This window comes from Epinephelus fuscoguttatus, linkage group LG5, assembly GCF_011397635.1.
Source record: "Epinephelus fuscoguttatus linkage group LG5, E.fuscoguttatus.final_Chr_v1".
Classification (NCBI taxonomy): domain Eukaryota; kingdom Metazoa; phylum Chordata; class Actinopteri; order Perciformes; family Serranidae; genus Epinephelus; species Epinephelus fuscoguttatus.
The window spans coordinates 26,442,614-26,454,547 of record NC_064756.1 but is presented as its reverse complement, the minus strand read 5'-3'; the positions used below and the strand labels follow the sequence as shown (position 1 = coordinate 26,454,547).

Genomic DNA, 11,934 nt, shown 5'->3' with positions numbered 1-11,934 from the left:
TTATGACTTCATGGCTCCCCGACCAATGATAGCTTTCTTTGTGTTTCTCTCTGGTGTGAGCAGGATTGTGTAACATTTGGGTCCAAACAGTGACACCAAGAGACCAAAACTGGAGGCCAGGATGGCAAATACCTCCACTGCATCTGCATATTTTCCTGGAGAGTTGACATAAGCAGGGACAAAGGCCACCCACACTGCACAGAAGATCAACATGCTGAAAGTAATGAGTTTGGCTTCATTAAAGTTATCTGGAAGATTCCTTGCCAGAAAAGCTAGCAGGAAACTGAGGATAGCCAGTAAGCCAATATAGCCCAGTAATACTGCAAAACCAACTGTGGACCCAACTACACACTCATAAACTATCTTGTCATTGTGGTATTGAATGTTTTTATGAGGAGCTGGTGAGGAAGAGACAAGCCAAGCAGTGCAGATTGCTGCCTGAATAGAAGTAAGAACCAGAACTGTTCCTCTCTGCTGCAATGGTCCAAACCACTTCAGATGGGCTCCACCTCCTGGCTTGGAGGCCTTGAACACAGCCAGAACCACCATGGTTTTCACCAGGATGCATGACACACAAAGCACAAAGCTGATTCCAAATGTTGCATGTCTAAGCTGGCATGTCCACAGCCTGGGACGTCCAATAAACAGCAGAGAACACAGGAAACATAGTTTGAGTGACACCAAGAGCAGGAAACTCAGTTCTGAATTGTTGGCGCGTACCAGGGGTGTGCTGCGATGATAGATGAAAATGGCCAGGACGACAGCACAGACAAATGTGCCCAGCAATGAGGCGGTTGTCAAAAAGATACCTAGAGGTTCATGATAGGACAGGAACTCAGTTTTCTTAGGAACACAGTGGTCACGATGGGTGCTGGACCAGAAATCCTCTGGACAACTGCTGCACTCCATGGAGTCTGACAAAAAGAGAAAGATGATGAGGTACTTGTTTGTGTTAAATCTTAAAACTGCAATATTTAAAACAAAATACCAACCAGTCTTATTACTGATCTTTCCTTCAGAACAAGGGATGCAGTCAAAACAGCACTCAGGTTCCCCCTTCTTTCTGGCCATGCGGGTACCTGGAGGACAGCTGTCACTGCACACTGACCGGGGTGGCTGCAGAGAGAAAGATTATTTTGTCTTTCTATGTTATATACACTGCAAAGATCTATAGTACAAAGGACAGTTTAAAAAACAAACAAACAAACAAACAGAAATAACCTCTTTGAATTCAAAGTTCCAGAAAATTTTGTCTTCATTGATTGTGAGTTCTTCACCCTTGAAGGCCAACCTCTTAACCTCACCAACATTCTGAACTTTAGTTCGTCCATCAGGGAGCCACAACCAGTTCATGATATCATATATTGGTAAGGCATCACCATTCTCATCAAATGACACTTGATCACCATATGATGTGGTGAAGTTGACCTTTTGCAAATAATGAACAAGCTGCAAAAAGTAAATGAACAAACAAACAAACAAATAAAAGGAAAAAGTAAAGAAAAATGCTGTGTCAGACTGCATCAAGTTTATCTTACTATTCAAATCATTTTCAACAAAAGCACACATTGTTTTATGTTTTAAAACTGTATCTCTGAAATTCAGGCTTTTGTTTGTTTTTAACTGGTTTTATAGCATTAGTCAAACACCACTGTAACAAAACAAAACTGAAATGTATTTTCTCCTGTGTCTTGTGTTAATTAAATGAATGTCAAATTTATCAATGTAATTATTACAAAAATGTATATTAAATAATATTCTGTATGGAGAAAACGTAATTAAGTCAGTACCTCAAGGTGTAGCAGTTGTTTTCAAAACATAAAGAGGTGAAGTGTAAGCTGATATCACACCTGCCATGGCTCCAGTGTTTGCAAAGTAGCACAGCTGTGCCCACTGAAGGGCCCTCTCCCAGGCACACAGTGCAGCATGTCATTAAGAGCATATGCCAGGGCATACACAGCCTTGTAAACATTGTACTCAGGCCTGAGGTTAGAAACATCCAAAAACTCAGTCTCCACATTTGTAAGATCTTCCTGTCCAGTGCATGGTGCTCCCCCAGCTTCAACCCAACCTGGAAGTGGTGCAAATCTACACTTAAATGTGTGTTCCCAAAATTGCCGCACCTGAAATATATTCATATATTTATATATATACATATATATAAATATAAACTCATTGTTAAATAAAATGACTTCTTGCATTTTTAGATCAATTTCTAAGATTAAACTCCTACCATACTATTTCCAAATGTGTCACTGTCATTCTGGTCAGGGCGTATTTTTAAAAGGAATTCCCTGAGTCCTGGTATTTCTCCCCGACGGATGGCAATTCCAAGTGTGCCATTCAGGTATGGCATGAAGTCAGGTGTCTGAAGCACAGTAGCCGTTGTCAAGGCTTCACTTGCTATCCACTGTTGGCCTGTCACATTCTGCCTCACCACCTATGCATTGCATTATATATATTGAAAAAAATAAATAAATAAAAGAAATACACATATGTGTGTGTGTGTGTGTGTGTGTATTTTTTTTAAAAAAAATTAATGTATAGATACAAATAAACTATATCTTCAGACATCTATTAAAAAATACAGTGTGTTTTGTAGCAAATATCTACTTGTTTTCAGCATTATATGAACATATAAGCAAAAGCACATGACCACATACTTCTTTATATAAGAAATAAAAAAAACTGATATGAACCTCTTCCATCAGTTGAATCATGTGAATCTCATGTGCAAACACCATGACCACACGAGCCGCTGATGTCTTTATCAAATGTACAATCCTCCTGAGTTCACTTTCGTCACTGTCCCAGGGCAAAACCTCTAAGTAGGCCAAACAACCTCCACCAGACTGAGCCAGGTTAGATTGAAAAGATCGGGCAACATGGAGTCCATAATCATCATCACTGACCAGAAGGCCAACCCAAGTCCAGCCGAAGTGTTTCAGAATCTGAATCATAGCACGCACCTGAGTGGATATATTTGTGCAAACGGATTATTGCCAAGGCAAGTTTAATATTTTAAAACAAGATATAAAACTACAGTTATTGCAAATTTAATACATTTTATATACATTTCACAGTGGAATAACATCTCATTTATCACTTTAAGTCATTTGGGACATTTTTCACAAGCTTCCTGCACTGTCTGTGACACATATTCTTGAAGTTTTTTATTTTGCTTATGGAGATTCACCTGGAAAGCATCACTTGGGATTGTTCTAAAGAAGGATGGAAACCGTTGCTGATCACTCAGGCAGGAGCATGTGGCAAAATAACTCACCTGTAAAGAAACATTCAATATAAACTCAAATTACATATCTCATGCAAGTCAGACCCAGCCAATTATTTTTATATTTCAACAATGTATTACGTTAAAAATTACATTGAATCAAATATGGTACACAAACATACAACAGTTCAAAAGACAGAGGACAGGAAACTTACGATGGGCATGGTGTATAAACCCAGCACATTGGAAATGGCAATAGAAAATGTTGAATAGTGGTCACCCACAATGCCCAGGACTGGAGGGGCTCCTAAACAGTTCTCTTTAAGCAGAAACTGTTCCTCTCGACCACTTGCCAGTGACAATGCACCACTGAATCCAACGACAAGTGCACCACAGTTATCATAAAGACTGTATCCCAGAGTCACATTTGGAAGCAGATTAGAGTTCTTATTGATCTCATCAATAGCAAAGGCCATGGTCATGGCATGCCTGAACCCTAGAGTGTCAAAGCTAACACACAAAATGACACTATTAGCCACCAAAAACTAATATGTCACTTTAAGATCTGTAGATATTTACAAAAAATCTAAACCTATTGTTCTGTTGTAATAATAGACTTCATGTATTAAAAGTATCACCCAAAATCTGTAATGAAAAGTCATATTGTTCACCACTTACCATAGATACACACATCTGAACATCTACAGATCCACACAGTCACCTGCACACCTGTGTAACTTACCCTTTGCAGCTGGGCTGCCGCGGCTCTGAAGTAAATGTTCGCTCAGGGAAGACAGAGGTGTAATGGACCTCAAACAGCCCACCCAGAACCACATCCCCAGGCTTGTGCATTTCATTGAGATGAAACTTTCTCCGTATTTTACAAGATGATGGAGGAGAGGAAGACACAGAGCATAAAGAGGAGGAAGAGAAAAAGAACAAGGTAAGGCACAAACACATGAGCAAATACATGTCAAGTGAAGCCCCCATACTGAAACCACCCTCCTCCTTTCACGTCTTTCTATTCTGTGCATGAGGTTACTTAATTTTATATGCGGGATTATGTCATCCCATTGCAGGCTCTCTGTCATTGTTTAGTCTTAAATAACACCCATCAGGGCCATGGAGGCAGGACATAACACACATATTACTTTAATTATGTTGATACCACATATTACACATACTGATAAGCCATATCAGCAAGTACTTCAGTAAATATAAGCCAAAAAAAAAAAAAATAATTTTATGTATTTTACAATCACTTTAATGGGGACATATTATGCAAAACTCACTTTTTTGTTGCTTTAGTATGTATATTTGCATATCCGGAGTGCCTCCCCACCCCTTAAGAGTGATTTCGACCACTAAGTCAATGTTTTGTAAACTTGCTGAGTCAGGAAATGTGTCTCTAGAAGAGCCATTTGGATTTCACCCGGACTGTTACGTAACAGTCCGGGTGTAATCTGAGTGATATGAATACTCCCACCCTCACGCTGGGTATCTCCTCCCATATTACGCCGGCTACCTGAACGAGGATCCGCCATGACAGCCTGACCGCTACCATGTACAACCCGAAAGCCAAGCACTCCTGCTCTGTCGTCGGATGCACGGGTACTCATGTTTCCCTACATTGCCTCCCTGCCAAAGAGGACATCAGAGCGAAGTGGCTAAATTTTATTTTTCATGGAAACGTCCCAGCTTCAGTGAGCAAAAGCGTTTTTGTCTGTGCCAATCACTTCACGCCGGACTGTTTCAGCAACGAGGGTCAGTAAGGCTGGACTGGCAACGAGATTGGATGGATCCATACCCACCGTCCGTGGCAACGCCACAGATGAAGGAACTGTAAAGCTGTGCTCACACCGGGCGCGAGTGAAGCGAATTACACGCGCGTGACGCTAGTAACGCGCCGCCCGTAACGCCCAAGTTTGGACGCCTGACCATTTTGTTCATTTGTGTCATCGCGTCATTCGCGCGAGTAGCAGGGAAGCCGGCTGTGCTAACCGGAGCTAAGCTAGTGCTAACGTTCATAGTACAACCATTCTGCAAACTAATGAAACACACATATTTACAGAACTTACCAAGTAGACCAGTCTCCTCGGCAACTTTCACCCAAGCCTGCTCCTTTTTGTTGTGGTCTCTGCAGAGTACACACGTAGTATCATATAGCTCCGGGTAGCCACACACCGCAATGATAAGTTTCTCCGTCATCTCGGCATCAACAACTGGACGTCGGGGCGTCAAGACGTCACTGACGACCATGGCAAGATAACCACCATCACTGCTTTGTTGTTTACCTCCTCTGGAAGTCTCAGATGCGTCGGAGGGCCAAACGCCGTCGTTTTTGGGTTCACCCTATCCTGCAGAAGCGCATCCAGCTCGGCGAGTTTCACCACCTCCTCCAGGAACTCTGTCTGGATGATAGCCGCTTTCAGCAGTACTTCAGGCTGACTGGGGCCCAGTTTGAGGACCTGTTGGCGAGGGTTGGCGCCAGGATCTCCCGGCAGGACACCAACTACAGCCGCTCCATTTCAGCTGCAGAGTGCCTGTCCATCTGTCTCCGGTGAGTAGCAGTTTATTGTTGTTGACACACACCAGTGACGTCGGGAGAATCTCAACACTGATTGGCTTTCGCAGCACAGCGTCACGCGAATTCGCCTCAAAAGTTCAATATTTTCAACTCGAGCGATGAGGTGTTGGACGCGAATTTCGCGTCTATCACGCTGGACGCCTCTATCGCGTCCATCGTGTCGCGCTAGACGCGTCCATCGCGCCGCCCAGCGCAAATTCGCGTCTAATCGCGTCTTTGCATTGACTTTGTATGTAATCTTGACGCGCGAATTTGCGAATTCGTGTTTGGTGTGAACGCAGCTTAAGTATTAAAAAACAGTGTAGTTTGTGTTACTTTGGCCATTTAGCACATGAGCTAACGCTAACCGTCGATGTAAATATGAGGCTGAACTAACGTTACAACGTTAGGCTTACTGGCCATAGGATTCACGGCAATGTTAATGCTGCCAAACGTTAACTTGTCATATCAGCACTCTTAAAATGAATTAGGATATTGAGATTTGATCGCTTCTAACCGGCTGGTGAACCACTGCTTGACCGTGAACATGCTAGCTAGCGCTAGCTGCTAGCGCTAGCTAGCTCACCGTCCGCGAACAACTTCTCAGTTGTTACTGCTGCTGTTCCGACGTGATCACGCATGGGAGACCGTCTCCTCCACATGCTCACGGCCGAGCAGACTGTATGAAATGGTCTCAGTTGTTCACGGACGGTGAGCTATTGTTCCGCCGTGAACACGCAGACCAAACGTCCTCTTTTGCCCGGACATGTCCACTTTTCACGGCGCGTTCGGGGCGTCCGGGGGGGTTTTTATAAACTGATGATAATGTCCAGTTTTCCGTGTGTTTGTGTGTGTGTGTTAGAGCGCTGCACGGGCAGCATATTTCTGTCCGAACCCGAACCGAGCCCGACATTATTTAATGACCAAAGCAGAGTTTGTGTCACACAGTGGTTACAGGCTATTTAACAGGCTGGGCGTGCGCCGTGGGTGCTCAGCTGCGGAGAGGGAGACCTCCGTGTTTGAGATGGGAGCGGGAGGCGGGAGGCGGGAGGTCCGACGCTTCTAGCGAGAAGAGAGGGAGACATAAAACAAAATAAGATAAAATAGGAAAAACCTGTCTCCCTCTTTTATTTGGAGGTCCGAGACTTCCAGCGAGGAGAGAGGTAGAAACAAACAGCCAATGTGTGCCTGTGTGTGTTATGTTCAGGTGTTGTCACGTAAATAACAGTGCCCACGCAATAAACAGGACAGACAACAGGATTTTATTTATTTTTACACTACATTTTCACTGAAAGCTGACCGAATCCAACCCGAGCCCGAACACAATTTATAGCTACATTTCTGACCAAACCCGGCCGACCCGTCAGGTACCGTCGGGCTCGGATCGCCACACTCTAGTGTGTGTATGTGTCCCCTATTGGGGCCTATCTGAATTTCTGTCTTTGAGAGATATTGTAATATAACTGAATTTTCTATCCATACATATAAATTTTAAATATATTACAATGATAAGGCATCTGTGAGTAAACTGCGAGTATCATTTAAGTAGGCTATGTCGTGGCCGGCCGAGTGTCCTCTTTTTTGGAAATCAAAATATGGTCACCCTACGCAGAGAGGACGGCATGAAATGGTCTGTTATTCACAGCCAGTGAGCTACGTTAATTAATTAGCATGTTGTGCTAAAGGACAGTGTGTTAGATGCCCAGGAGCACCTTGGCAGTTGAACAACTTCCTTTGTGTTGGTATACATGTAACTACGTGTGTAGTGTTAGCTGCTGGCATGAGAGACCCGATCTGAGAGTACCAAAACGTTATCTGCAGTAAAGCAATCACTACTTTGTTTTGGAGCCGGAGACAGGGGTTACCTGCCATATGTCTGCTGTGCTGTGCTACGATTAACGTTAGTTATATGCAGGCATGGACACAAAAAAGTTGCTTCGCAAATGTGTATTGCTCGCTTACTAAATCTAATGTGAAATGAGGGATTTGCATGGGTTTGCTCAGATTATGATTTGCCAGATTTTGCCTTATCAAATTGATTTTTTAATCATCATTTCTGTCTACATAGCTTTGTTTCATGTAACATGAGAAAACAGACACATAACATATTACTTCCTTTTGTGTTTAGCCAAGCACATCTGGGCGGTGCATCATGTCGCCTGCCAGACAGACCAACCAGTGACATGCACAGTTGGCACACAGCTTTCCATGAGAACTCTCCAGCCTCACTTCAGAAGCACAGGTTTGTTTAACAAAAGCATATGATGTAATGTTAGTCACTATGTTACTCTAATATGTAATTTTTGTTTTACTCTGTTATGAATATGGATTGGCTAATGAAAATTCTGTTTTCATCTATCAAAGGCACACAGAAATCAGTGTCCTGTGCTGATGTTGGAGTTGGCACCTCAACCATTGCCTTCTCAACTTCTCAACCATTCTTATCATCAACCCCACTAGACTGGAGCCTTCCTGCCCTGTTCATAAGACACCAACATAGATTGTCTATGAAAAGTGTCTGATGGAGCTGTTTGAGGTGTGCCCTGTCTGTCAGCGTGTTTCAGACGTGCAGACAAGAAGGATAGGCACGTTCCTCTCTGTAGAACAGACATGCCCACATTGTCAGTTCTTCAGAAAATGGAACAGCCAGCCAATTCTGGGAAGCACACCTGCAGGAAACCTCCAGCTTTCAGCTGCAGTATACACCACAGGTGCATCTTTCTTCAAACTTGAAAAGGTAATGGATTAAGACTTCACTATGTAATTTTATTAGTTTTGCATATCATATTGCTAAATGTTGTATAGAGCAGTACTTATGACACATCTTGTCTGTCTGTCCTCAGATCTTCCAGGCAGTGCAGCTGAAGATGTTTCAGTATGACACTTTTCGCCGTCATGCACGGACCTACATAGAGCCTGCCATCATACACACGTGGAAGACTGTGCAGGATGCCATGATGGAGCAGCTTAGTCAGTAGGAGAGTGTTATCCTAGGTGGCGACCTAAGGGCTGACTCACCATGTATACAAGATTCTCTGATACATTTTACTCTAATTTTTTTGTTTAGAAAAGTGGTTACTATGAAGTACAACAAAGTGATATGTAAAATGTATTTTTTGTGAAATGATGCATTTATTTTTGAAGGCCACTCTGCCAAGTTTGGCAGTTACTCAATGATGGACCTGAGGAGCAACACTATTATTGACATACAGCTGGTTCAGGTGAGTTCAAAGGTGTGATCTGTATTCAAGTTAACTAATCTGTTTAACGAGTGCTTTTAAAAATCATTTTGTTTAATAGACTTTTATGTTCTGTTTTTGTGTTTTTCTGATCAGACCAATGAAGTTGGTAGAAGTTATCACATGGAGAAAGAAGGTCTGAGGCATGTGGTGTTGCATTGGACAGCATTGTCACAGACCGTCACCCTCAGATCCAGAAGTTCCTGAGGGAGGCCAAAGTGACACAGTACTACGATGTCTGGCACATGGAAAAAGGTATTCGTTACTGTGTTTGTGTGTTAGAGGGTGAAAATCAGGATAAAATGTCCTTGCTCACAGGTCCACACACTATATTTTCCTAGTATCATAATTACTAATGTGTTACATGGGTTAGGGTTAGGTTTTTGTTTTCAACATATACTGTTTATCTGAACGTGACTGAAATATTGTTTTATTAGGACTGTCCAAGAAACTGGTCAAGATAGCCCAGAACAAAGATTGCGCAAAGCTGAAGAAGTGGCTTCGCAGCATAAAGAACCATGTGTACTGGACAGCAGCCTCCTCTACGTCAGGGCCAGAGAGAGTGGCTAAGTGGACCTCCATTCTTAACCATGTCCAAGACATCCACACACATCAAGATCCTGCTTTCCCCCAGTGCTTGCATCTGCAGCGCACCTCAAGAGACAAGAGCAAATGGTTGACAGCAAGTAGATACACACACAAAATTGTGTGTAAAATGTGTTTTTTTTATATATCTAAAAGATGTTTAAAACATTTGAATTCATGTGTTTTTTTTTTTTTTTCAGGAACACCAGCTTTCTGCAGGCTAGAAAAGGCGTTGACTAATAAGAGAATTCTGAAAGAATTCTATCAGACCTCATCGCTGGAGGCATTTCACAGCGTCATTCTGCGGTTTGCACCCAAGAATGTTGTCTTCCCCTACCTTGGAATGTTATGCAGGTGAATAAAACATCACTATCTGTTTAGTTCATTATAGTTTAGTGTGCTTGCTATGATTTTTAAAGTACTATTTTTCCACCCAAGACTCTACCTGGCTGCCCTGCATTACAATGAAAATACTGGCCGACCACAGGCAACATCTACAAGTGGAGAGCTGCTGTACAGATTCAACTTCCCCAAATCTAAACATGGAGAATGCACCGCAAAGCCTGTGAAAGCAGAGCCAACATTCCGTAAGTTTTAAAATCTTTTATTTGAACCCAACAAATTAAAATAAACATGGACACACAGGCATAACACAAAAGGTTGAAAATAAACACAAACAAATAAAATCTGAATTCTTTTTAGATGGTTTTCAAAATAAATAATAAATAAGGAGAATGTATAAATTAGGAGAAATAAGAAGAGACACTTTACAACACTGCAGCACAAGGCTTTTTGGTTCTAGTGCAATTTTCTTGTAAACATTAATTTTTGTTTATTGCACTGCAGACTACGTTGATGCACTGTTGGACCTGATCTTCGAGAAGGTTTTCCAGGACCCTGCCCCATATGTGAACGAGGTGCTGAAAATTACAATCCCTGAAGACCTCTCTACTCAGTATGAAAGACCTGACAAGCTGGACGTTATAGCCAGTTACGTGTCAAGGTTCAACCAAGGACAGGTCTGAACCCAACATACTGTCCTTCTGCGTTAGGGAACTCTGCACGAATCCTCAGCACCACGCAGGCAGGCAGCACAACTCTCACTCTCTGCCCCAGAAAGCCCCAGCACCAGCTTACAAAGCTTCTGTAGGCTAGGTATCTATATTGGCTGGACACAATTCAATAGAAAGTCAGCACTGAATGTGGCATGGCAACTGGCAAGTTCAACTGTTCCACTTCAGATATTTATTTTGTATGTCTACAAATGTTTCTTGCAATAAAACATCTTTACTAACTGTTCTGTGTGTTTTCATTGTTTGATATGTAGTTGTGTTACCGTGTTACCAAGTAAAAAATAGTAAAGATAAACTATAAGCAATGTAAGATAGGGAAAGCAGTTATGTACTTTTCATCATAACACTTTTGCAATAAATAGTATTTATAGGACTAAAAGCTTACTGCACTATTCCCCTCAGACGTAAAGGTCCATAGTCTGCCCGATAAATATTCAGTGCATTCTGCAGTGAAAATACATTTCAGGCAGACAGGTTCTAGGCCAGGATGATCCACCATGCATGATGGTGGCTCAGGAAGCTGCTGTAGTCTTCATGTAACCTAGAAATTATGAAAGGTAAGTGAGTGACAATGGATAACAGAAAAGAGAGACTGTAAAATGACAACATGTTTGCCCAGTGTTCACACTTACTTGTGGTATCTCTATACAGCAGATATTCCCAGGCTGTGTAGGCATTTGTTCACAATTGCCACAGGGACACCTGTTTTTAAACAGAATTTGAGTTATTCATTGGAAACTACATAGCTAATCAATCACGTCGCGTTGTTTCTTTTGTAATATTTATTTAAAGTTTATAAACTGTTGGAACCGGTTCAAAAACAATACTACTGGTAGAGAGGTGATGGGAGGCAACTGGCTCATTGAAAACTACAGTTGTTGAAAATTGTGGCAATAGGTATTTACAGGCCGTCACTGCAAATAAGAGCAGGTTCTCAACAGACTTACCTGGCTACATAAAGGTAAATTAAAATAAATAAATAATATGGGCTTATGCTTTTCTCTAGTATGGGCGAGTGCTCAATTGCATCCGCGTTACTGCAACTGAACAGCAGTAAACGCCAGCTGAGGTTTGGCGAAGCTTTATGACGTAAACACTCGAGACAGGAGAAGGGGGTTGTGATCTGTAACAACATGGGAAGATGGCCAATAAGCCAGTAAAAATTTCGTTAGTCTATACAGTAACATAAAAGTAATGTTGAGGTAACAAACTTAACTACTAACCACTGAGAAACATCCA

General features: G+C 42.1%; 2 protein-coding genes and 1 long non-coding RNA gene across 3 annotated transcripts; 2 read left to right on the top strand and 1 right to left on the bottom strand.

Moving 5' to 3' along the window:
- Window positions 1-4,615, bottom strand: LOC125888282 (extracellular calcium-sensing receptor-like). The gene is made up of 9 exons (XM_049575550.1): window positions 3,975-4,615; window positions 3,448-3,742; window positions 3,197-3,283; window positions 2,700-2,969; window positions 2,234-2,440; window positions 1,851-2,123; window positions 1,222-1,449; window positions 993-1,116; window positions 1-914 (listed from the first exon to the last, which is right to left on the bottom strand). Exons 1-9 carry the CDS (start codon window positions 4,220-4,222, stop codon window positions 1-3), a joined length of 2,646 nt encoding a protein of 881 aa, XP_049431507.1. The 5' UTR covers window positions 4,223-4,615.
- Window positions 4,616-7,460: 2,845 nt separating this feature from the next.
- Window positions 7,461-8,806, top strand: LOC125888298 (uncharacterized). Its single transcript, XR_007449314.1, has 3 exons — window positions 7,461-8,040; window positions 8,163-8,535; window positions 8,642-8,806. It is a non-coding gene; the product is annotated as an uncharacterized LOC125888298 (long non-coding RNA).
- A 168-nt stretch (window positions 8,807-8,974) lies between these two features.
- LOC125889002 (uncharacterized) lies at window positions 8,975-10,739 on the top strand. Its single transcript, XM_049576660.1, has 7 exons — window positions 8,975-9,019; window positions 9,134-9,142; window positions 9,229-9,292; window positions 9,475-9,723; window positions 9,823-9,976; window positions 10,061-10,209; window positions 10,469-10,739. Exons 1-7 carry the CDS (start codon window positions 8,975-8,977, stop codon window positions 10,645-10,647), a joined length of 849 nt encoding a protein of 282 aa, XP_049432617.1. The 3' UTR covers window positions 10,648-10,739.
- Window positions 10,740-11,934: the final 1,195 nt, after the last annotated feature.

Excerpts from the sequence above, each read along its gene's own strand:
- LOC125888282 (XM_049575550.1), bottom strand. The coding sequence starts at position 4,222 with ATGGGGGCTTCACTTGACATGTATTTGCTCATGTGTTTGTGCCTTACC. Across the intron at positions 2,441-2,699 it reads TGATTCAACTGATGGAAGAG|GTGGTGAGGCAGAATGTGAC; the intron begins GTTCATATCAGT and ends TGCAATGCATAG. Across the intron at positions 2,124-2,233 it reads ACACATTTGGAAATAGTATG|GTGCGGCAATTTTGGGAACA; the intron begins GTAGGAGTTTAA and ends AATATATTTCAG.
- LOC125889002 (XM_049576660.1), top strand. The coding sequence starts at position 8,975 with ATGGACCTGAGGAGCAACACTATTATTGACATACAGCTGGTTCAG. Across the intron at positions 9,293-9,474 it reads TGTCTGGCACATGGAAAAAG|GACTGTCCAAGAAACTGGTC; the intron begins GTATTCGTTACT and ends TTGTTTTATTAG. Across the intron at positions 10,210-10,468 it reads GAAAGCAGAGCCAACATTCC|ACTACGTTGATGCACTGTTG; the intron begins GTAAGTTTTAAA and ends ATTGCACTGCAG.